The following is a 26,568-nucleotide window of genomic DNA, read 5'->3' as shown; positions in this document are numbered from 1 at the left end:
TCCGGAGCAGGAGAGGTTTTCTATGGGGATTTGCTTCTGCTCTAGACAGTTCCAGACATGGACAGAGGTGGCAGCAGAGAGCACTGTGTCAGACTGGAAAGAATATACCATTTTTGAAGGGAACCAATCACCTGAAAGATCGATATTAGGCCAATAATATGTGGTTATACACCCTCCAACACACTTCCCACACATGTATCTATAGCAGCTGCCCCTGCTCCACACACCCCAAAATCATACTTTGATCTTGTCCCCGCCGTATCTAAATTCCAGTAAGGTAGTCATGTGGGCGGTTTTTGGCTGTAATCACACCTCTATGGGTGTCATACACAGCCCTTGTTACTGCATCATCATAGGGAGCGGGGCTAGGACTGTGTAGCTGAGATACAGCATAGTGGCTGCCTATTCCCCTGCACTGTATATGTGTGACCTGTCCTCACACACAGGCAGCTGCTGCACACAGCCTCCCGGAATGGATGGTTCTACACCAGCAGCTGGCTGCAGAATCATTCAGGGACGCTCTTATCACCCCTCCCCCTCCTCTCTCTTCATGTTCTCCGTGTGACTCCATCTCCCTGTGACAGCAGCGGCCTCACCCTCCCTCCTCTCCCCTCTCCTCCTCCTGCTGTGGGTGATTCTGCAGGTGTAGAACAATCCATTCCGGGAGGCTGTGTGCAGCAGCTGCCTGTGTGTGAGGACAGGTCACACATACACAGTGCAGGGGGATAGGCAGCCACTATGCTGTATCTCAGTTACACAGTCCCAGCCCCGCCCCTTATGATGATGCAGTAACAGGGGCTGTGTATGACACCCATAGAGGCGTGACTACAGCCAAACCCCGCCCCCCCCCCCGAGGCCGTGGCTACTCGGTCTGAATGTGACTACTTGGAATGATGAAACGCCCACATGACTACCTTACTGGAATTTGCATACGGCGGGGACAAGATCAAAGTATTATTTTGGGGTGTGTGGGGCAGGGGCAGCTGCTATAGATACATGTGTGGAAAGTGTTTTAGAGGGGGTATAACCACATATTATGATTTTTTTTGATGATTGGTTCCCTTTAAATAGAAGTGAATTACAAATCTTTATAACTTTCTAATACCGGTTGATTTAAAAGAAAAAAAAAATTCCAGAGTTCACTTTAACCTACCACCAACATATTCAAGCATTTTGTTTTCTGATTTCATACCGCTTCTAATACACAATGTGAGGTGTGCTCTGACACCTTTTACTTGATCCATCTCTTTTTTAACCTTTAAAAAACATGTTTTTAATTCACTTACCTTTCATAAAATATCTCTGAGCCCTATTTCTCCTGCAGGCCATATAATCACTGTGGCACAGTGATTTTTCATCCAAATGATCACATGACTCTAGTCTTAGAATCCACCTCTCCAATGTACAATACATTAGTGATGTCCTGTTCACAGGGCTGCAGCAAGTCATCCACCAAGAAGGGGTAAAGTGGTGTAAAATGAATACTACACATAATCAGTCATATAATGTAGTTTTTTGGCATCACACTGAAAAAAGGGCATGCCCCACACATAATACAGGAGATCTTAAAAATTTCTAGAGATCTGAAATCTTTTCAAAGGTATACAGTAAACAGAATTAAATAAAGGAAAAATAACTCCTTACCCACAAAAAACCCTAAAGTCTTAGCCAGTAGGTGTCTGACTTATTATCACTTATTACCGCTGCTTATTGTTAGGCTCAGTGTCTTTCTAGTAACAGAGAGACCAGGATGGGACACAGGAAGTGGGGCAGGTCTTAGCTTATGCTATGCTCAAAAAAATGAAGAGAGCCTGGGCTGTGTGCATGCTGGCGGCTTGTCTGCCTCCTTCAGAGGGTCTAGGTTGTACCTGAAATGTAAATGACTGGTTCCTCTTTACATCTGACCACCCATACAATTACTACCTCCTTTCAGGCTGCAGGCTTCCCTTCAATATTATTATTAGCAGTAATTTAAGGCTTAGTGTAACTTATTCTTGCTGTGCTGCTGCTGTTTAGTTCTTGCAAACCCTGTGCATCAATAACCCTCTAACTCACATGACATCTAAAGTAGTTTACTGTGTAAAGCATTCCCAGGGCAGTAACAGTCTGCTTAGTCCAATGCACTTTCATGACATTGTCATGACATAGCAGAGAAAAGTAGGTGCTGTTCTGTGACTTGCCAGACAAGCAAGGGAAAGGAAGTCAATGTGTGAGTACTGCTAGCAAAAAGATTGTCTCTGATGCCCTTGAAATAGAATGAGACATAGATTAGCATTCTCAATGGCTGAATATCAGTAGCGAGAATACTAAAATTACCTGTCACCTTTCTCAATTGGTTAATGTAACCAAACCAGGTTATAGGTTCTTACATTTTTTTTTTTAATACAAGTATGTATTAAGCTAGAGACACCAACTCCTCATAGATGGTTTGGAATCACATGTGTTTTATTATTAGTAGTACAAAACACTCCAATATTTCACGCTGCACAACACAGAGATGTGGGACAGAGAGGTGGAGGCTTGAACCCAGCAGCATGCACAGCCAGAGCACAACTTTCAGGGCCAGAGTCAGTACAACACTTGGGGGGAGATTTATCAAAGGGTGTAAAATTTAGACTAGTGCAAACTGCCCACAGCAACCAATCACAGCTCAGCTTTCCTTTCAGCACTGCCTAAAGCTGAGCTGTGATTGGTTGCTGTGGGTAGTTTGCACCACTCTAAATTTTACACCCTTTGATAAATCCTCCCCTTGGTGTATATCCCTTCTATATCTCCCTTATTAGGAGTGGGACTGGGTGCTCAGGTTCCATTGTGCACATTACATTCATCCATTCATTCATCCCAAACACACGTACAACAGACATCACTACATTTGGGGATTTTGATATGAATTATTTTGCTCTATATCTGCTGTAGAAGTAGTGAGCACACACAGATTGAGTTTAATGAGAAAGCATACCTTAAAAAAGACTTTTTTCAGTACCCTTGTAGTACCTTGTTGGTACATTGATGTTGAATACTTTGGCATACTTTGAATACTCATGTAACAAGGCAAGAAGAAGGGACAACTTTACAGAAAGATGTCTGATGTAGATATAATGGACTAAACTATGTCCTGAAAGGCAGATGCAGAAGACCCAAATGCATATTTCTCATTACCAATACACCCTCTTTAAGATTTGCAAAGACATCTTGAAACTTGGATGAAGTCAACTTTAAAGTTATAAATGAAATATACTCCATCAGCTCACAACCACTACATTGTTTCACCTATAGGGCCCAGCACTTATATGGTTTCTGCATATTGATACTTAGGGACACACAATAAATTACACACATGCACACAGATGGTTCACCTTAGTTATATGTGATATTTGCCCCAGGTTTAGTCCCCCCATGCTCCCATATCCTGCAAAGACAACAAAAGATGGGACACTGACTTATTCATGATCTCCAAGGTGAATGGCTGATAACCGGCAAATATAAATAGGTTCTGCAGATCAGAAAAAAATAAGTATAATCTCTGGCCACCGGTAATAGAAGCTTCTCAGGTCACTCAGATGTAGGGAAATTCTTTCTTTAACCTCTCCTTTGCTAGAATAGTCCCCATTGTCATTAGGCATTCTAGCCATTTCTAGCAGAAAAGGGGTTAAGATATGTCCTGCAGGTCACCACTGGGGAAAGGTAATATGGAGCATCACTGTAAGACTTGCAGGTGAAGGGTTACTGGAGCAATGCTCTGCAAGTTTCTGGCAAAGAAAGTGTTCATGAAGATATTGTTTGCAGCTCTTCCTATTCCTCAGTCAGGATAGATGATGAATCCAGAGAAGGTACTGTATTTGTTTGTGTTCCCACCATGCACTTTGCCACCATCCAATTTTACATAGACCTCATCCCCCACATCTAAGTGAAGTATTACGCTGTTGCTGGCATAGTCATAGTTCTGATCTGCGTCCTGAGCAATAGCACTGGCCCGGACCTACAGGAGATAAAGGAAAATAAGAACAGTTACAATTTGAAACATAAAACATTGCTAAAAGGTCCAACATGATACAAAGTTGTGTAACGGAACCTGAATATTATGGTAGCACACATGGTGCCAGGTGGTGGCATTTATAATATTTGGGTCTTCTGGTGTAAGTATATCTTACGGTGGTATTCCCATCACCTAAATCTTTGTTGGATAAGGAATGAAAAAGAAAGCAATTTTACAAATGATTTGAATTAGCAAAATCGCTTACTTATGAAGTTTGGCCATTCGTCTCACTGTAGTTTTGATAACATGTTGTCGTGGTTCCCAACCACTGCTCTCCACTCTGATAGCTGTGGCTGGGCTGAGACGCCAGTGGGGTGGTTGGGTCCTTGGGGAGTGGAACGTATACTTTATTGCCTCTCCCTCTAATGCTGGTTTACACGGAACGATTATCGTGCGAATTTGCACGATAACAATCTAATTCGAACTATAATCGTACGTGTAAACGCAGCGAACGATCAAACGACGAGGGAGAAATCGTTCATTTTGATCTTTTAAGTTGTTCTTAAATCATCGTTCGCAAAAAAATCGCCGATCGTCCCATGTAAACAGTCGTCGCGAAAGTCCGGCCACCCGCAGCCCGGCCCCCAGCTCATCCGCAGCCCCCTGCGCTGGCTCAATCGCCACCCCTGCCACCCGGATTGCCACCCCCGCCGCTCCGATCGCCACCCCCGCCGCCGCCGCTCCGAACGCCACCCCCGCCGCTGCTCCGATCGCCGCCCCAGCCACGAGCATACCTTACCTGCTTGGCGTAGCGGGTGTTCGAAATTCCTGGCTTCCCTCTTCAGTGCATTGATTGGCTGAAGAGGGGAGCCGGGAATTTCAAACAGCTCCTCTTCAGCCAATCAGTGCTCCTCTTCAGCACTGATTGGCTGAAGAGGAGCCGTTTGAAATTCCCGGCTCCCCTCTTCAGCCAATCAATGCACGGCAGCACTGATTGGCTGAAGAGGAGAGTCGGGAATTTCAAACAGCTCCTCTTCAGCCAATCAGTGCTGCCGTGCATTGATTGGCTGAAGAGGGGAGCCGGGAATTTCAAACGGCTCCTCTTCAGCCAATCAGTGCTGAAGAGGAACACTGATTGGCTGAAGAGGGGAGCCGGGAATTTCAAACGGCTCCTCTTCAGCCAATCAGTGCTGAAGAGGAACACTGATTGGCTGAAGAGGAGCTGTTTGAAATTCCTGGCTCCCCTCTTCAGCCAATCAATGCACTGAAGAGGGGAGCTGGGAATTTCGAACACGGGCGATCTTAAAACGATCGCAAAACTATTTTTCCGTACGATATATCGTACCATCTAAACGCTTATCGTTAGATAAAAAAAATCGTTACTCCGACATCGTTAATCGTGCGATCGGGCCAATTATCGTCCCGTGTAAACCCAGCATAAGTTTACACACATCTCCATCTGAAGACATGTGAAAGCTCAGTGGGAGACACAGCAAAGCTAAGCTGATTCAGTTCAGCTGAGTCACAGCACAGCTCCCATTGTGCTGAATCAGGATCAGCTGTAGTCAATTGAATATTCAGCAGGTGGGACAACCCCATTTAAAAGAAAGGCTTGAGTGAAAAGGTACATGGTTTAAAGCATACCTGTCAATTTGGGTAACATTTCAGGATAAGCTGTTTTGTATGTACATAAGGAGTAGAACTATTTATGGCCATCAAATAACTTCTATATAACATCTTTATCATGTCTAATTGTCAGTTGTCCTTAAGCTAGTGGGTGAGGCCAAGCTTCTAATATCTCTCCAATACTCTACCCACATACAAAAAAAAGAAATCTTGCCCCCCTATATCTCTATAGAAACACAAATGGCATTATTGAGCAGTACTAAGCAGTTTAGGCTGTCAGATAATCTCTGGTGTTAGATCTGTTGCTATAAGCTTCTGTAATATCTCTACAGTCTGCAGTAGAGTAGTTCTGGAAAGCTCATACACTAGCCCACATTACTGTCCAATCACATTTCATTTGTAAAATTCATAGGAATATGCAGAAAAAAAGATCAATGGGGCTACATGTGCAGAACAAATTACTCTGGGTGAGAGGTACATAAGTAATGTATGACAAATGGCCACTTACCTACCGTGGTCGCATTGTTTAGGCACAACTCTAATGTTGATATAATGGGACTGCAGCTCTCCGCTGACAGAGGAGTCTGTGACAATTTAGATCAGAGAATTGTAAAAGAAAAGTGGATTTAATGGTGCATTTCCTTATTTGATCCATTGGTTTTCTTAACAATTCCTTGATCTATTAGTAAAATTGACTTTTTAGGGAAAACATTACATTTTGGAAATGAATCATAAACCTCATGTAAGTCCAGAGAGATGAAAACATTTGAATAACCAGACACATAACAATAGACTTCACTACGTTCCTGGGATATTTTTGCTTAGTCAAGTGTAATTTTGTCCTAAAACCACCGGGATTCTGGGTTTAACACTTTAATTAATATTTATTATAGTAATATTGTGGATAACATAACACAGCCATCTGTGAACTATCCATTTAACCCTGACATACTGTAGGTAGCATACTTCCAGCAGCTATAGATTTGGTACACCAGGCGCTGAGATGGGTGCCTGGCAAGATTCACCGGTGCACCTCATAGTGAATTCGACTGGGGAAAAGGGGGGGGGGGGTTGGCTAATTTAAGACCGGCATACCAGTTCATAAATCCCCCCCAAGTTTCTCACTTATATGAATTAACTTTCTGCCATTGTATTACTTTGCTGGTCTCATCATCTGATGATACAGTAGTCATCACACTTCTTCCCTATAGAGCAGAAATCCTAAAAATGTCTTTTTAGCAGCCAGCATTTGAGCTTCTTAAAACTAAAATGAGATTTTACCTGTAGTAAAATTGTGCACACCTTCATTGTTTTTTCAGATTAATTGTTAGATTGCTGCCACCTCGTGGTGCTTGGGTAAGGGTGGCCATGCACCTTAAATAACTGATAACCGTATGATGCTGCAAGTGTCTTCCTGAGACCTTTTCATTCTAATTTATGTATATTCCATTTAATCACCCCTTCAAGGGACAAAATATACAAAAATGTTAACTAAAAAATTAAATGGGTTTCTGCAAGACACATTAGAACTCTGGCGGAAAGAAAAAATGCAATGGGCTAACCAGGCACCCTCCGCTGTACACCTGGTTAAATGCTCGAGTAATCCATATCCATCAGTTACGAGCATTGAAAAATGCTGAACTCGAGTAATGAGCACTTGCTTAAGACTATTTAGTATTATACAATAAAATTAGAAAAAAACTCTTGGCAAAGTCTGAACTAAACAAAGAATACTGCGTGGAAGGTATATGGTAGTTTGAAATGGCTATGCAGACTCAGAATTTAAAGGAGCTATCCAGGTGTTACATTAATATTCATAGAACTTCATGGAACTAAACTGCAAAACCACACCCAAACTGTAGACAAGGGTGGTGCTGTTTCTGGAAGAAAACAGCCATGTTTTCTAGGCCTGGATAATCCCTTTAAAGGAATTTTCTGGCAAAATGGGTGCCATAAAAATGACAAATAATAATAGCCTCCTGATCAATCTACACCCCTGCCATTCATAAGTCCTTGCTACTCATTGCTTCCTGATGATGTCTCTACATACGGGAAAGGCACAGTCACTGACTGTGACATGAGTCCCCATAATGTCCAGCCATTCATTGAGAAAGCACTTCCTGCATGCTAACATACCACCAAGAAGTGGAGAAGTGGAAACCTGGGCACCATCAGTAGTCAGTAGGAGATTGTATAGGTGAGTATCACCTATTTTTCTTTTTTCTTGACACACTGGCCCTTTAAACAATTTTTTTTTTTGCCAGAAAACCTCTTTAAGGCAATGTTCTAAAGAAACAATAAAAGCTTTACCATCATAGGGAACAGTGCAATAAGAAGGTGCTTGTCCATGAACTGAAACGTAGGATGTAGAATGTAGGTCATGTAACATGATAGTTGTCCTAAAGACATAATTCTTCTGGGTTTAGAAACTGAGAAAAAAATAATCATTTTGAAATTGTAAACTGACTGCCTTGACCCTAAACGGATTTCAGCTATGACCTGAAGTGAGCAATACATGAAGCATATACAGAATCTCAAAATGATAACATGGATGTCATATGGATGTGATCAAAAGTGCAGAAATGTTCAGTCAAATTTTGGATCAGAGCCAGAAGTGGACTTAAAAGAGAAGAGAAATATAAAGGAAAGACTCTTTTTCTGCTGGATCCACTTCTGGCTTTGGCCACTTTTAAAAACTTGGCCACTTTTGAAAACTTTGAAAACTTTTTTTTTAGTTTACTACATTTAAAATTTTTAACATTTTCTTGAAGTTAATGTACCATCAGGTACATTCGTTTTAAGCCGGCCCGCCTCCAGTGCTTCATCCCCGGCCCAATACCCATGAATAGAACAGTGCCGTACACGGGAAGCGGTTCAAAAAAAGAACTGCGGTAGCGGCTTTCTTGCGCCGGCGCCATTCTATACATGGGTAATACTTAAAGCAAATGTACCTGATGGTACACCCCTATAACTTTTTTAGTTTGTTGCTGGGGATGTGAGGGCTCATTTTTGTGCCATGAAATCAATTTTTTATTGGTTATCTTGGTTTTATGGTCACTTTTTATACATTATTCGTGTGGCATTTTCACTCGAGAAGTGGGTGCTTCATAAAGCGCAATGACTAAGGGTTTCTGTCTTAGGCTATGTTCACACTGCATACGAATCTGTCCGCAGTTCTTACGCTGCCGCAAATGTGTGGCTGAAACTACGGCCGTGGGAAAAATCGACATGCGGCCGGATGCGTACGCACTGCGAACATACGCCCGTAGTACACTTATGCTTCCCTAGCTTGTTTCGAAGCGATCTGAGGCAGGTCATTTACTTGGAAATCTTCGCCCAGCCCAATAAACCACACAGAACCTTTTGGATCGAAAAATCAAGTTCAATTTGGCTGAAATAAGTACTTCGTACGGGACCGCATGTAAATCCACGGCCGTGAGTTCGAACATTTCTGTCCTCAAACAATGGTCTTGTTCATTTTTCACGGCAGCGTATACGATCCGGTCGTAAGTTCATAAGTAGTGTGCACTGTGCGGGCGTATATCGTATACTTTCAAGCAAACGCATCAACCTCAAAACTACGTGCGTATATTCGCGGTTCACACTACGAGCATAAATATACGTAGTGTGAACATAGCCTTAAAGTGGACAACCATGTTAACCATCTGTTTACTAAGGAAAAACCATGGGGTACCGTTTCCAAGTTACACCAGTCTCTGGTTAATAATATTTGTATCACACCATCACAGGCACTTCAACCCACACTAGCCAGGGGACTTACATACCACAGGAAATGTCCAAGGGACTACCACCATAGTCCTAGCCAGGCCAAAGAGTATAGAATGCCTGGTAGAGCCCAACCAGTGTAACTACTGTGTATCATACTGGGACAAACCAAAGACTACAACCTTCATCATTCATCTACCTGTATCCCACTTGGCTTTCATACCACACACTCCCCTGGGGTAGCTGCACCCACGCACAATCCTTCAAGCGTTCTCTTCTTGCAGCTAAAAGACCCTTTTGGTGCTATTTATTTCACTCAAACACTGCATGTTGTATCCTGTACCATCTCATGTATATTATAAGGAGGTAGTTATAAAAAGTTAGAATTATCTGCCCAACTGCCTGCTGTTCTGACAATGTGTGGCTCAGTGATTGGCATTGAGAGGGCATTTCCTATATACTTTCCAGAGTTTTCTGTGCAGTGATTTTCACCTGCTCCAAATCTACTTACTGATCGCACTCTTGAGACCCACTGTGATCCCAAAATATATACAGGAGGAGTGCGTGGCGGTGCACTCCACACCTGACCGTCAGGTTTGATTGACAGATGGGGAGTGAGCCTCTTCTCTGCACATTCCCCCGGCTGTATCCTGAAATGACAGACTTTAAACCTATTTATTAATATATTTTGCATTGTTTACCTAGCACCATTGCATTACTGTATGGTAATTTCTACCACTCTTCAAATCATTTTTGCTCCTAGTGTTACATATAATCTAATTTCTCTATTTCAAACACTGGAGCCAATGAACCTATCAGTATGTATTTGAAGTGTGGGAGAAAACTGGAGGACCCGAAGGAAACCCATGCAAACACAGGGAGAACATGCACTCTCCACGCAGATGTTGCTATTAGCTGCTCAGAGTCCAGAGCCCGATCGCTGCCAGCTTTTATTTCATCAATATATTATGAAGAAGTGAGAACGATTCCTTGTTATCACAAATGAATTGAATGACATTGTTTAAAAAAACAAACAAACAACAATTGATTTTTCTCATTTTTGTTACATAGAAAAAGAGTGGATAATTTTCAGCTGCGCCTGGCCGCTATGACTAATATTCTGTATCAAAAGTTCATATTTAATAACCTCGAGATTTTATCGTCTTTTCCTTTGTTACACGACTTCATAAGCAGACCTGCTGGTTTTAATATGCACACAATGATCCTCCACAAGTCTACCTTTCAGAGATTGTCCTCCGGGAGGAGACCAGAGATGAACCCTTAACCTGGACTACATGCAGACTTGATGCATGTAAAGGAGGAGGTGTCTCACTGCTGACCCTCCTCCCCTTTCCCTGGACAGCAAGGGTGTGTTGCCCTGGAAACCAGACCGCTGGGACGGTTACGGTGTGTGCCCTGCCAGATGGTCAGGTGAGAGAGTGCGCAGCCCGCACTGTCTATATGACAGCAGCACCTTTAGCTGATCTCTTACTGTAAGCTTTCTCTCTACTTCCTGAGCACTTCTTTTGTTCCTTCCATTTATTATAAAACAAAGCTATTCTTCAGCAAGGGATACGGCTTTATAATATTCAGAAATTAGTAATGATATTAATTAATGGAAACATTTATAACAAAGTTAATGCGGCATTAAAGTTAAAAATGTCCTCTGTATGAATAAGAAATCCAACTAGAAGTTTTTGAGACATCTGTATTTTTTGAATTTTCAAGACCTTTCACACTATGGATTACCAGTTAGACTGGCACACAGTGGTGAGTGAAAGTTTGGGAACCCATTTCTGTAGATTTCAATAGAACACTGCAGCATTTCATGTCTATGTTAGGCTATGTTCACACAATGTTTTTTCAGCTCCATTTAAAATGACATCCGTTATTTTGAGTCTAAAATAACGGACGTCATTTAGCTGTCTGGTGTTTGCACATTATTCTAGTTTGGGATTACTAACTGGACTGTGGGTGTGGCTTAATTGAAAAGTCCATTGAATTTACTAGTAAAAACAGAGAAAGAACGGTGGAAAAAGAAAAATGTTTGCAAAAGACGTCCAAATATAATCATAATGTTCATTATTTTGGCGTCCGCGGTAAAAACGTCCGTTATTCAATTCATTTTTTGCATTGGATGTCCTTCTTCCCATTGACTTCAATGCATTACTATTGCAGTCAGTTAAATCGCGGCAAAAATGGAGGTTTAAAATATTAAAATTGGCCGCCTTTTCTCTATTTTTTAAGTTGTGAGAACATAGCCTAATAGTGACTGTATAGGGTGCCAGGGAATGGGATTACGGAGTAAGGAATACATTTTTATTTCAGGATACTAAAATATAATACCTATACTATATTCAAAATGGATGCTGTGCCTGGAAAGGAAACCCATCTTTTAGCACATAGAGCAGGACAGTTTGTGTGGTGATATCTCTCAGGACTGATGTTAGCCATCTTCCCTACTCTGCGTATTACCAAATACCATATTACTCTTTACAATATTGGGGTAAGTGTAGCCTGCTGGATGCTGTCTATATTTATCCCTATGTTACACTATACACTATATCACCGAAATATTCCTTCTAATGTCCCTGTGAGACTGCAAGACTAGAGTAGAGCACAGAGCAGATTAACAGGTACTGCATTTGTACTTTCTTCAGCTGTGTCTATGCTGTGCTTCATACTTCATAGTCTTGGAGGCACAGGCACAGTTTTCTGTCAGCCTGCAGCTTGCCCCTCCTTCTTACGGCTACAGTGTCTGTGCCTCTGAGGCAGTCACCCCTATTACATGGGACGACGCAGAGGAGCAAACAATTGCTGTCAGTGCTCGCTTGCTCCTCACTCCCTGCTCGCTACTGGCGCTATTACACGTGTCGACAGCGAGCGGGAAAGAGCCGGGAGGGGAGGGGGGGGGGCGCAGGGAGCTGCGGGTGGCTGCCCGGTTGATAGCTAGATCGTCCGGGCAGCCCATAGAAGACAGCAGTGGCCTGCTTGCCCCACTTCTATTCCACGTATACGGCCGATAATCGTTTCGAGTAATAGGGCCTTTAGTTCACTCAAGTTCTTGTTGACCCATTGGCAGCCTATAAACATTGTTGGTGTCTGTGGATTGTCAAAATGGGCAGTCACCACTGCTCTCCACTGCTCTGAACCTGAGTCTCTCCCTGATAAGAACTGGATAGTGGAGTTATTAATATATTGGGTGACAAACTAATGGGAGAGATAGATGGAGAATGTGGGAATTCCACATGGTTGATGGTCACAGGTGAAAAGTCAAAAGAAGGAACTGTGGTAATCATATAGAGAACCAATATTCCAAATGACTTCATTTCAAAGCTATGAACACGTTTGCAGACTAATTCAGATAGTAGACCTGGGGGAGGAAAAGCTCACAGATAATAAGTATATAGAGAAAATATGGCTCATATAGCACAATGTAGAATCTTTACAAGCAAATTATACAGAAGATCTATATGTTTTTGCACAATGATATTATTTAAAAAGCAAGAATAAAAAATGTATTTTAAGGCTACGTTTACACAATGTGAACACTTTTGCCCGTTCCACATCCATCTTTTTGGACATCCATCATTTTGAGGCCAAATACCATCCGTTATTTTAAAATAATGGGTGTTATTTGGCCCCAAAATGACAGATGTCCTTAAAGTTAAAGTAACCTTGAAGTTTATATACTATGACCCACTGAGACAATGTTAAGTGAAACTGAAGACATGCAGACCCTCTTTATTTTGTTATTTTGCATATTTTCTTACACGGTCTATGTCAACTGCAGTTTCCTATGTCTGCTGTGATTTATGGCCATATAGCTACGTGGCTTTGTGTGGCTATATGACTTTGTAGAAGGCAATGAATGGCATTGTAAATGATAGGCCAACCTTCAGGGGTAGAAGTCACCACCAAACCTGTCATCTTGGTTTGCTTCTTTCCATAATGATGTTCCTGTATTAAGTCTTGTTTGTGACAAATATCCTAATTCTACTGTTCTAAAATTCATGGATACTATGGATATATGTATTAATTGTTATTATAGTTCAAGTATTAAGTTAATGTATGTACAGTTGTGAATAGTTCAATTGCTCCATATTTTATTACTATGGATTAGGTAAAGAGCACCATCTGTTACCAACAACCCTGAAGCCTCAAGTCACATCACCTAGACAGTGGGATCCACTTACTAATATAGAACATGTCTTCTTGTCCTCTCAGTGCCGTATAAATAGAATATTATACACGGTAGGTGGTGAAAGGTGTTTCAACAATTAACTAGTTTATTTCAACAAACTATATAGGAGGACACTCATGAAAGCATACCCATCATTATAAATGGTTATGCTTAGAAATATTCTATGAAAGTAACCAGTCCCCAAAAATTCTATCTACAAGTATGGACGCAGAGAATGTGCATTGTTCTATCTATCTAAATAGGACACATGCTGGAGAAACGAACACATTCAGATGTGATTTAGATGGATCTTTATATATAGTTATGTCTGCAACCAAAGAGAGCCTAAGGGTACTATTACACGGGCCGATGGGGCCCGATAACAACTGTAAACGAGCGCTGATCTGCTAGATTGGCGCTCGTTTACTGGGCCTATTACACGGCCCGATAATCGTTTAACAATTTATTACCTATCCACGCTCCAGGGCTACTGCTGCGGTCCGCTTCTCCCCGGTCCCGCGCGCTCTAGCTTTAGAGCGGCCTGTCAGCTGACAGGCTGCTTAGCCAGTCACAGGCCGCGACTGTCCCGGTCTGTGATTGGCTGAGCGGCCTATCAGCTGACAGCTAGAGCGCGCGGGACCCGGGGAGAAGTGGACCGCAGCCCTGGAGCATGGATAGGTAATGTAGATCGTCAGTCGCCAGTCACGCACCGCTATTACACATAGCGGTGCACGGCCGGCGCCCGCCACTTATAAGTTCTAATCTATATCAACCATCAGCCAATGACAGCGATCATCAGCTGATCACTGTTTCTATTACACAGAACAATAATCGGCCGAATCGGGCCGTGTAATAGTACCCTAAGGCTATGTTCCACACATAGTATTTCTGTCAGTCTTTTTTCAATTAAAACCAGGAGTTGGTTGAAAACACAGAAACTGCAAATCTTTCCATTATAATTTTGCCCTGTCAGTTCCACTCCTGGTTTTGGTTAAAAAAAGACTGATGGAAATACTATGTGTGAACATAGCCTAAATGTGCGTTGTGGCTATTTAATTTCTTAGGAGGCAAAGAGATAAAGTGCTATATTTCTTCCTATGTATAGTTTGGTGTGGCACAAGCTTAGTGGATCTGTATTATCATGCTACAAAATGTGCAAATCCCCAGACACTCACACTCACACTCTCCTCTGGGGTGCTACACTGCTCCCTCCAACAAGGTGACAAGTATACTACACTGATACCTAAGCAGAAAGATGCTGGTGGCTTTGTATCCCATGAGTTGCTGCTGTGTAACAATCTTCCACTATTATAAGTGTAAATTCTTATTAAAACAAAATAATATTGAAAATAAGGTGATACCACTCAGGTATGGCATATGGTGAATGAGTACACTATAATCTAAAGAAAGTAAAGTTTTCAAAGCATCTAATTGATCCCAAAGTTTGCAGATCTTCGGCCACGGTATTCAAATGTTGCATGATCGAATTCAGAGGAACCTGAGCATGCTCGAGGTTCGCTCATCTCTAATTACAGACTAACCTTATAGAGATGTATTGAAATGTTGCATACCTTATGTATATGACTGCAAGCAAGTACTATGCTCTGCACTCACAAACCATAATATAGCTTGGATAGACCTCAAATAATTTTTTTTTACAAAATCTTATCTAACAGATTAATGTTCAGTAATTGGTCCAAAGTTGTAACTTAATAAATAAAATAAAATAAATAAAAATAAATTCTTACTCTGATCCAAAGTCCTGTACTTATAGTGCCTCGCCCTCATCAACACATCAATGTGGACAGACACTGCATGGGCAAACTCATTACCTGCTACCATACATACACAACTGTATACGATTTGTCAGAACCCTAGTTCCTATAGTGCACTGCAAAAAGCTCAATAAATCTAGAAGAAGAGAGAAGCTGTAGTTGGCAGTCCACTAGTGAGCATGGTACCTTTTGGTAATTTGTCCGTGGATTATACACAATCTCTCATGTCCCCTACTGTAATGAAGAGTCAAAGAGGAGTTGTGGCTCAGTGTTTGTGCCACATTCTGGCACTCCTCACCACTCCTCCTTCATCCTTCTTCATGAATAATCTCTGCTGCCTGGCCTTCTGATCAGCTGTCAGCTTGTGTTCTCTGTAGACAGTTTATGTCTAAAAGACACACTGAGATATAGTTCAATCTCCTAGTTTAAATGTGTTGGAGCTGTGGACCAACAGCAGTTTTTTTCCTTGGTTCAATTCCTCAGATGTAAATTATATTTATTTTTTCTCATCATTGTATCATTTGTAAAACTACACATAATTCCTAATCAGGTCCAAATTAGTTTTTAAATTACATTTTTTATACAATAATGAGAAAAAATATATAGCTATATTTCATTTCCATCAGGAGAACTGAACCAAGGAAAAACAACCTGCTGTTTATCTCTACACCGGTGATTCACCCCTAGACCACAGCTCCAACATATATGGGTTTGAAGATTCAGCTATATCTGAGTGTTTCTTTCAGACATTAACTGCCAATAGAGGACTGTGTAATCAGAGACACTGGCTGAAAGCGTGAAAAGCAGGAGGCCGGGCAGCAGAGATTACTCATGAGGAAACGGAGAAGAAAGGAATAGTGAGGTGTTCCAGAATGCGGCACAAACACTGAGCCACAACTCCGCTTTGACTTTTCATTACAGTAGGAGACACATAATTCATTTAACAGACAAATTACCACAAGGTAACATGTTCAGTAGGGGACTGCCAACTACAGCACACTGCACCTCAGGTAGGGCCCAGGCACGGACAGATTCCCTTTAACCCCTAGACGACTTAGGACATACCGGTACGTCCTGGAAGTCTGTGCCCAAACGACCAAGGACGTACCGGTACGTCCTGAGCTATGAAGCGCGCTCCAGAGTGGAGCACACTTCATAGAAGGTGGGGGCCGGTTGCAATCGCGCTGCAGCGTGCCATTAACTCCTTAAACGTGGCCGCACCGTTTAAGAGTAAGTGACAGGGGGAGGGGACAGTGTGACTGCGAGGGTCCCGATCGTTTAAACGGACCGCCGGAGGTCTCTCACTTGCCTCCGCGCGGTCCAATCAGCGCTCTGGTCACTGAGCCTGCACAGGCAGGCTCAATGAGCAGAGCGCCGATAACACTGATTAATGCTATGCCTATGGCATGGCAATGATCAGTGTTAAAATCAAAGTAATGTATGTAAAAGTCCCACAAAGGGACTTCAAATGTGTAAAAAAAAAAGTTAAAATCACTAATACACTACCCCACTGCCCCTCCCCCAATAAAAGTTGAAATCACCCCCCTTTCCCATTATATAAATAAAACATATAAAAATAAATAAACATATAATATACCGTAGCGTGCGTAATTGTCCAATCAATTAAAATATAACAAGCGTCATGGCGAACGGCGTACATGAAAAGAGGGAAAAATGTGCGCAGATTACCGATTTTATGTTACATTATATATATATATAAAAAGTGAGCAAAACGTCCGATCTTCACAAATATGGTATTAATAAAAACTAGAGATCATGGCGGAAAAAAAGACACCCCATACAGCCCCGTAGGTGAAAAAATAAAACTGTTATAAGCGTCACAATTGGCCCATTTTATTAATAATTAATTGCCAAAAAAAAGGATTTCATAAAAAAAATATATAACATTAGAGAATCTGTGTAACCTGCATATGGTTGTGTTCGGGCTGACCTATAGAATAATAGTATCATGTCGCTGTTACCATATAGTGTATTACGTAGACACAGGAACTCCCCAAACGTTACCATATTGCATTCTTTTTTACGATTTCACCAACTTATATCTTCATAAATAATATATTTGGGGTTCCGTCATACATGTTATGGTAAAATGAAAGGTGCCATTACACAGTACAACTATTCCTGTAACAAACAAGCCCCCATATGGCATTGTGGATAGAAAACTGAAAGTGCTAGAGCTCTTAGAAGGGGAGGAGGAAAAAACGAAAACGCAAAGAACAAAATTTGCGCGGTCCACTGGGTCATTTAGGGCTTGGTCCTCAAAGGGTTAAAGTGTTTACATCCTTCTGCTTTTATGTTTATTTTTTCTGGCAGCAGTTGTAGTGTTTGCCTGGGTCCATCCTGAGCTTTAATGGTGCTTCCTCAGTCTATATAATGGATCCATTTCCTAGTTTTCAGTATTGGTCGTGCTGCTTGTTTGATTGATTGTCCCTATGAGATTTCTAGTCCCTCCAGTCGGTATTCCTATGTATAGTTTAATTTTTGCTAATGAAGTCTGCAGGTTAGTGTTCTGCTGCTGTGTTCTGTCCAGTCTGCCTTATGTGGGTTTGGCCATGTACTACTGGAAATGTCTCTGGAGTGCTTTACTTTTCTGCTTATTGAGTTTTCAGGTCCTGCTGTTGTCAGATATCTTCTTTAGTTATTGTTATCCTGTTGTGTGTTTTTTTTGTTTGTACATTATATGAGTCATCCTCAGGGCGTAGCTAGGATTCATGGGGCCCCATAGCAAAAAACTGTATGGGGCCCCATAAGTCCTGTACGCCCCCCCCCCTCCCCCGCCAAACACAGACAATGACGCACATATACACACACAGAGGCACCATTAACATATATACAGATACGCCACTGACATACACACATATATACACTGTAATGTGATTACACTAGCGCTGATGTATACACCATGAGTAGACTGTACACAGGGAAATCATCTGATTGTAATAAGAACTACTCAACCAGAAATAAAAGAAAATGCAGCAGATATTAATGGTGGGTTCTTTTATTAGAGCCCAACATTAATAGAAGCTGCTGCAGAACATCTTTGGGAGCAAACACACATATACACCAGTGCTACAGACATTGCTGACATACACACACACACATATAGCCACAGATACATACACACACTGACATATACATATATACCCACAGATACATATATACACACACTGACATATACATATACCCACAGATACATATATATACACACTGACACACATACACAGCACTTACAGCTCCCAGGCTTCCCCCTCCTCCTCCTGTAGTCCGGGCTGATCTTCACATAGGTATTGAGGACCTTTGGGTCATGTGACCCAAAGGTCCTTAATCCCTCTCCTGTGCCGTCTGGCAGGTCCTGCTTCTCTGTTTAGCCCGCTCACCCGGCACTACAGTGAGGGGGCTGAACAGTGCAGTGGGGGTCCCTCTTCCTCTCTGGACCCCTGGGGGAGCGGGGTACCTACCATGAAGGCAGGGCAGGCTTCCTCGGGCCCCCTTCATGCAGGGGCCCCATAGCAGTCGCCTTCCCTGCCTTCACTGTAGCTACGCCACTGGTCATCCTGCAAAACTACTACCATGTAAGGGAACCAGGGACCTGGATGGAAGACAGGGGCAGACAGAAAGTGTGAGTCTTGCCTACTTGCCAGTCCGACCCTAGGCAGTTGGGGAAAACTGAGCGACATTCCCTTCACTAGGTAAGTAAAACACAGAAGAAGACGAGACAAACAAACACAATAAAGAATACTCAGGAAGATACAGGTCAAAACGGTGATAGCAGAATGGTAAAAAAACAGCAGGCAAAGAAGTCAGAATTTCAAGCTATCCAATCTAATATAAAATGCTACAGTAGCTTAAGCTACAAGAGACTATCTCAAGCAAAGAGCTAGAGCACAAGTGGACTTCTTATGAGATGTCCAAGTCACTGTCCAGAGCATGATTGGACCAGCCCTCTGGCATCCAGATCACACAGAACACCGACTGGCAAGGAATGGAGATGAGTGGCAAAGGCAACTGTCCATCTCTACTCTAAAATATCTGCAGCCCAGCACTACGTTAGCAGAAGGAACCAGACGGATTTGGTAGAAATCGGTTGATCACTACACAGCAAGTACTAGCATAAGACACAGTTCAGACTGGTGCAAAGGAGACATACAATTCATACAGTGAATCCTGGCCAAAAGCACAGTCATGGCTATACTTTATGGACAGAGGACTGCACAGAGGTCTGAACAGGCAAGGTCATAACATACCATCTGCTACTCCAATCGGCCACTGACATCTAATGGAGAGCTGCCCTTTTTCTTTATGTTTCTGACAATAATATGAGCTTGTCTGAATTTCTTGCATGACTATTAATTGGTCCTTCTATTCTGACCTACCATAAGTCCTGGGGATATATGAGTACTGGCAACCATTGTTAGGACCCAAGGACAACTGCTAAATTGAAGCTGTTTCTCCAGTCTAAGGACCTGTCAGCATTGTAATCCTTTTAAGGGGTATTCTTAATAGAAAAATAGCATATGTTATGATATATGTCTTACTGCTGGGACTGCTGAGTTTTTAGACCCTTAGACTTTTCTTCTTCGCAGCAACAATTTCTACATAGCTTTGTATGTGTATTGCCCAAATCACTTGAATAGCACAGAATGACTGATTTACTTGTTGGGCTTGCCTGTACATGAGATAAGCAAAGCAAATCTTACTATCTAGGATTCATTACAAACTTTTCACAAAATTTGGTTCGGTACCAAAATGAATTTGTTGCAAAGTTCATAACAAATTTGTAAAGATGGTGGTTGCACAATTTAGTACAATAAAAAACAAAAAGGCTATCCTGGTCTCCGGTGTGTCCAACCGCCTCCAGCCTACTTAACCAATCACTGACTAAGAAAGGACAGAGCCGTGGCCAGTGATTGGCTGAGTAAGATGTCACTCCTCAGATGAGAGTGACAGCCCACTAAGCCAATCACTGACTGAGACGGGATAGCGCTGTGGCTGAGTAGGCTAATCACTGGCTGAGCAGGCTCTCAATCTCTTCTCTGGAGTGGCAAACCTCCAAGCCAATCAGTGGCAACGGCTCTGTTCCATCTACGTCATTGATTGACTGAGTGAGCTGGAGGCAGCTGCAGGGGACCCCGGAGACCAGGGAAGGAGGACACCAGGGGAGCACAGACAGTAAAGTACAGATGAGTGAACTTAAAGGCATACTCCAAGAGCTAAAAAATGAAATGCTCCCAATTCTAGCTGGGCTTACTCACCAAGTACTTTTGAGTATTTTGAGCCATCTAGCAGCCATTTCTGAGTTACAAGTTTTTCTAAAAGCCAGTCTATTTCCAAGATGGCACCATCATGCACTGCTTCTCCCGCATTGGTCTGTTTGTACCCACCCCCTTAGCCTTTGTTCTTCCCACTGCTGATCATTACTATATTTCACAGTAAACACAGGACTGTGTTTACTGTGCATCTGAAGCTGCAACTGAAAGAAAGCAGCCCTGACAGAGCAGACCAATCATCACCAATCATCATAAAGTATAGTAATAAATACCTTCAAAGCCTCATGAGGATAAGAGGGGCGGACAGGGCAGAGGGGCCAGACAGTGATCATGTATTAAAATAAAACAATATTATTCCCACACGGGGAACAGCGTGAACAAAAAGCGGTAAGCTGTACATTTTAAATATAAAAAATTTATAAAAAGTGATCAATAAGTCCAATCTACACAAACATAGTACTAGCAAAAATTGGAGATCAGGGCGCAAAAAATGGTGCCCCAACCAGCCCCATAGGTGATAAAATAAATGCGCTATAAGAGTCAGAATAGGGCCATTGTAATCACAACTATTTGCAAAAGAAACTTTACTGTTAATAAAAATAGTAAAACATAAGAAAAGCTATATAAACTGCATATCGCTGTATTCAGAGTGACCTATATAGTAAATATATCATGTCAGTTTTACATTAAAATGCATTACGTAAACACAGAAGCCCCCCAAAATTTGCGGAATTGTACTTTTTATCCTAATTTCGCCCCACAAATGATATTTTGGGGGTTTCATCATTAATTTTATGGCGGATTGGAAGGCGCCATTAAAAAGTACACCTGTTCCTAAAAAAAAAAATTCTTACATGGAAAAATAAAAAAATTATAGCTCTTAGAAGGCGAGGAGGAAAAAAAAACGCAAAAATTTGCTTGTACTTCTGACTAATCTGTGGTGAGCCCCCGTATGATGTTGTAGCGGTGGGACGACCGGTCACTTGCTAGATGGAAGTGTGACACCACTACTGTGGTGGATGGCTAAGATACAGCTGGACCTTTGGGTTTTGTCATGTGACACCAGTGGCCAGACGCCTGTGGGCACACAGGTGTGATGGCACCCCTGCTTTTAAGGTATAGGGACAGTTGTACCCTTTTCCCCTGTGGTCGGTGTCCTGTCGGGTTGCTGCCAGGTCCCTTGGGATATTGTTGTCACATGTGGCCAGAGCGGTGTAATGACCCTCCCGAATAATAGTAGGACCCGTCACCCACAGAAAGCGGAGATGTCCCAAGGTTGCGGAGTGAATGCTGTGCAGGTGGTAGTGAATAATCACAGACTCAGTTGATAGCGTTGACTTGGTTTACTACTTGTAAAGGTGCAGCAGGTAATACAATGGATTTTGATATAGACTTGATACAGTTCCAATAAATACTCGAACATAGAACCACCAGATCTGTGTGGTAAGTGCAGAGTAGGATGTAGTAGAATTGAGAGAGTTGTACTGAGGTAGCGTAGTAGAGAGGAGGGTGCCGTGAGAGTCTCAACCCAAGTAGTAATGTACTCTGCCGGGATGTTGGAGTGTATAGAAGAATACTTGTAGAAGAAGAAGAACACAACAACCTGTGCCAGTGTATTAACTTTCCTATAGTCTTTAAACCACCTGATGCCCACTAGCTTTGGCTGAACCGTACTAATAGGCGACACAAGCCCCAGACTTAGTTACCTGGGATGAGCAGAGTGCTGAGGGTTTCCTGCTGACACTCACGCTTTGAGATGAAGTTCATAGACTTTCCAGTAACTTTGCTCCGCCCGGATCTGTTCCTAGCTCTTTGGCTTTGTAATGGATACTGTCCTGCACTGTTGTAACTCCTAGTCCTCGGCGTGGGTTGAGATGATCTGTTGGCTAGTCCTCTCCTGAAGGGTTCAGCACTGCATCACACAGTGTGGGGGTGCTTCAGTAAAGAAGTTTGTAAGAGGGCACTGTTCCGCATCTTATCCATGCAGGGGACTGACTAAGGGTCCTATTCCACGGGCCGAGGAGGGCCCGATCAACGATGTAAACTCGCTCGTTTACTGGGCCGATGATCGTTGAGCGAGGGCTGCAAGGACATCGTTACCGATGTCCTTGCAGCCCTTGCAGCAGCAGTAATACATTACCTGCAGGGCTTCTTCTCCACGCTGTCCTCATCCCCGAGTCCCGCGCGCTCTATCTTCCGAATGGCCGGTCAGCTGACAGGCCACACTCAGCCAATCACAGGCCGCGGCGGTCCCGGCCTGTGATTGGCTGAGCGCTCCGTCAGCTGACCGGCCATTCAGAAGATAGAGCGTGCGGGACCCGGGGATGAAGACAGCGCGGAGAAGACCTGACAGGTAATGTATGATGCTGCTGCTTCTGAAATCGTCGGTCGCCCGCCGTGCACTGCTATTCAACCATAGCGATGCGCGGTGGGGGGGGCGATGATTTTAGTTCTGGCCCTAAATGAACGATCAGCCGATGACACGATCATCGGCTGATCGTTCTCTCTATTTCACCGAACGATAATCGGCCGAATCGGGCAAAATGGGGCCGATTTAGCCGATTATCGTTACTGTGGAATAGGGCCCTAAGACTGTGACTTGTTAGGGGGGACCTGACAGAGGGCCTGGGCCCAGGTAGAACCACTGTGGAGAGCTATCTGAGCTGCGTCCTTTCTCTGCAGAATCTCAACTAAGACTCCTCCTCACCCAAGGGACTAACTTCCTAACCAGTGTGTAAGGTGCGTTGTGATTGGGTGGAAAGAGTGCAACAAAAAAACAGAAAGGGAAGCAGTGATAGGATAGAAGAAAGCAAGGATCCTACTGGTTCACAGAATCTGGTACACATAAATACAATAACCCTTTGAGACACTTCAGCCGTGCAGCTTCCATATTTCAGCTACAGATTGATACTAATAGATAACAGATACTAACAGATACTAAAAAAGTTTTTTTCCGTAAGCTGTTACTTTTAGAAATGCAAGATAGTATTTTATAATATAGACAGTAAGATGGAAAATTAGAAAAATCACTTAAAACGCTTAAAAAAAATATGTTTAACATAAACAATTGATTCAAACAGTCGCTGACTTTCTGCGGACACATTCCCTGACCCTCAGAGCCTCACAATTGTATGACACTTCCTGCTCTGCAGAGATTATTTCTGAGCAGTCATCACATCATCACGAGCAAGAAAACAATGAATGGTAACGCTTCTATTATAAAGCTGGAGGCAGATAACACAGGATCACACCATGCACAAAAGGTGTTGGTCTCATCTCACCTCCTCCCCCTCCCCGCAATGTATCTCCAGAATAGGTCACAGACCAGACATACAACACACTCCAATAGAAGGTAATAAAATCACAGCCGTCTGTTCCCAAAGCAGGTCAGGCAAAATGGCTGCCCCCCATAATCATGGCAGTATAATTGATTGAACTAAATATATATATATATATATATATATATATATATATATATATATATATAAAAAGTTGTTTTTTAAAAAAATATTTTCTTTGAATTTGTAAAATTATAATATTTAATATCTACTAGTCTATGTATGCAAGAAGTTTTTGTCCATAGTCTACTATACAGTATATTACCTCATTGTATCTTAAATCTTTACTCACTGTAGTTTATTGTTCTTTAAATTGTTGCCTCATTATTTTAATGCATGTGCTCTTTTTATGTCTCTTTTCTCTCCTTCCATGCTCATGTAGTGTAATGATTTTCAGGATTTATTACTCCTCACCTTGTCACTTCCTTCTGGCACGGATATAGACACTGGAAGGCAGAATGCCAACACCTTACCCATCTGTATCTCACCCAGTAATAACAGTGTGCTCTGTTCATATGGATTGACAGCTTCTACTACAGCCAAGCTAGACACTGCAACAATACAGCAAAGAGATGTAGATATAAAAGGTGGAATAGCTATAGAAGTAAAGAGTGATCCAGAGTCTATGGATTGTATCTGTGTATTTCAGTTATTATATTGATACTCATTTGTGAACAGTTTAGAGCCTAAAATCGGTGAGGACTGGATTTGACAATAAGGACCAAGCCAATTTTTTTTAAAATCTAACCAGCCTTGTTTTTTTGTGTTAATTACTTAGTGAAACTTAAACTTATCCAAGCGATTCTAAGATTGTTTTCTCTTGACAAAATGTAAGTAGTAAATTTTGGTTCATACATTAACTGGAGTGAAGATCAGATACGCTAACAGCGGTGACAATAGGATACAGTAACAAGAGCGATGATCAGGTACAGCAACAGGGGACAGGCATGAAGATCAGGTTCAGTAACGGGGACAGAGATGAAGATCAGGTACAGTAACAGGGGTGACTATTGATCATAAGCGAAATTTGGGGGGTGCAGGGGGGCAGTGGCTCCTGGGCCCACACTGGCAGGGGCCCACTGAGGTCTCAGAGGCTTAATGCTGTCTGCAAAAGCTATTTCTTTTGCAGACAGCTTGCAGAGCAATGAGGAAGGACCTGTGGTGACGTCATAAGGGGGCGGGGCTGAGAACTGGAGAGGATTCTTGTGGATGAAGGACCTGATGTGATGTCATGAGGGGACGGGGCTGAGAAGATGCTGGTGCATGAAGGACATGTGATCATTGTCCTCTTATATCTCCTCCTGTAATGTGATAGATAGATAGATAGATAGATAGATAGATAGATAGATAGATAGATAGGAGATAGATAGATAGGAGATAGATAGATAGATAGATAGATAGATAGATAGGTAGATAGATAGAAGGATGATAGATAGATAGATAGAAGGATGATAGATAGATAGAGATAGATAGATAGAGATAGATAGGAAATGGATATCTAGCAGCTCATCACATATCTTGGATTGTACATGTATGATCACAACCAGCTCACCTCTTTGAGGCTATGTTCACACTGCGTATGTTTCTGCACGTAGTTTTGAGGTTGATGTGGTCGCTTGAAAGTATACGATATACGCCCGCACAATGCACACTACGTATGAGCTTACGGCCGGATCGTATGCGGCGCCGTGAAAAATGAACAAGACCATTGTTTGAGGACGGAAATGTTGAAACTCACGGCCGTGGATTTCCATGCGGTCCCGTACGAAGTACTTATTTCAGCCAAATTGAACTTGATTTTTCGATCCAAAAGGTTCTGTGTGTTTTATTGGGCTGGGCGAAGATTTCCAAGTAAATGACCTGTTTCAGATCGCTTCGAATCAAGCTAGGGAAGCATAACTCTACTACGGGCGTATGTTCGCGGTTCGTACGCATCGGGCCGCCTGTCGATTTTTCCGACGCCCGTAGTTTTAGCCGCACATGTACGCCGGCGTACGAAATGCGGCCGGACTCATACGCAGTGTGAACATAGCCTTAATGTCTAAAAACATATTACCTATACCACTATTATTTTTAGGCAAAGATAATCTGGTTAAAAGGGTTCTCCAGAATTTAAAAAAAAATAGTTGCTTTCTTCCAAAACAGCGCCACCCCTGCTCTTAGGTTGTGTGTGGTATTACAACTTGGCACTATTCACTTCAGTCGAATACCACACACAAAGGCTATGTTCACACAGAGCAAAAGGGGCGGATTACGCGAGGAAATATTTCTGCCTGAAATCAACTGACGCTGAATTCCGAGCAGAATATAAGCAGAAAGTAAGCAGAATCCCTGCGTATTCCGCTAGGAAAGTGTTCAGCTCGTAATCAGCTCTTGACAAATTCAGCACGGAATACTCGAGGAATCCGCACTAAATACGCATGCATTCAGCGCTGAAATTCAGCGAGTATTTGGCGAGTAAACTAGACTATACCAGAATATATACTAGAATCCTCCCCCCCCCCTTTTCCCCCCATTTTCGCGCTGATTCAGCGCGTAATTTCCGCTTGTATTACGCTTGTATTCCGCGCTGAATACGCGCGCATTCTGCGCTGAAACTGAAAATCAGAGCCCCCTTGGTTTGTATAGGCTTCCGCTAGCGGAAGAATGAACATGT

At 42.5% G+C, this 26,568-nt stretch overlaps 1 protein-coding gene and 1 long non-coding RNA gene across 3 annotated transcripts in view; one reads left to right on the top strand and one right to left on the bottom strand.

Moving 5' to 3' along the window:
- Window positions 1–2,732: 2,732 nt before the first annotated feature.
- Window positions 2,733–26,568, bottom strand: part of C1QL4 (complement C1q like 4) — a 39,649-nt gene continuing 15,813 nt past the window's right edge. The window contains exons 1-2 of one of the 2 annotated variants that reach the window (XR_011363288.1): window positions 18,539–18,649; window positions 3,890–3,979 (exon numbers count right to left, since the gene is read on the bottom strand). Coding sequence is in view for 1 of the 2 variants with exons in the window: in XM_069972136.1 (XP_069828237.1) it covers window positions 3,800–3,979 (180 nt within the window). In the remaining variant the exon portion in view is untranslated. Of the gene's footprint in view, window positions 3,980–18,538; window positions 18,650–26,568 lie in introns of those variants that run through there. The other variant, XM_069972136.1, reaches the window with a different exon arrangement.
- LOC138793527 (uncharacterized) lies at window positions 11,022–24,622 on the top strand. The gene is made up of 3 exons (XR_011363289.1): window positions 11,022–11,098; window positions 13,452–13,582; window positions 24,295–24,622. It is a non-coding gene; the product is annotated as an uncharacterized lncRNA (long non-coding RNA).

The sequence above is a fragment of the Dendropsophus ebraccatus genome, chromosome 5 (assembly GCF_027789765.1).
Source record: "Dendropsophus ebraccatus isolate aDenEbr1 chromosome 5, aDenEbr1.pat, whole genome shotgun sequence".
In the NCBI taxonomy this organism is placed as follows: Eukaryota; Metazoa; Chordata; class Amphibia; order Anura; family Hylidae; genus Dendropsophus; species Dendropsophus ebraccatus.
The sequence above is the reverse complement of the archived record's forward strand: the minus strand, read 5'-3'. Positions and strand labels throughout refer to the sequence as shown.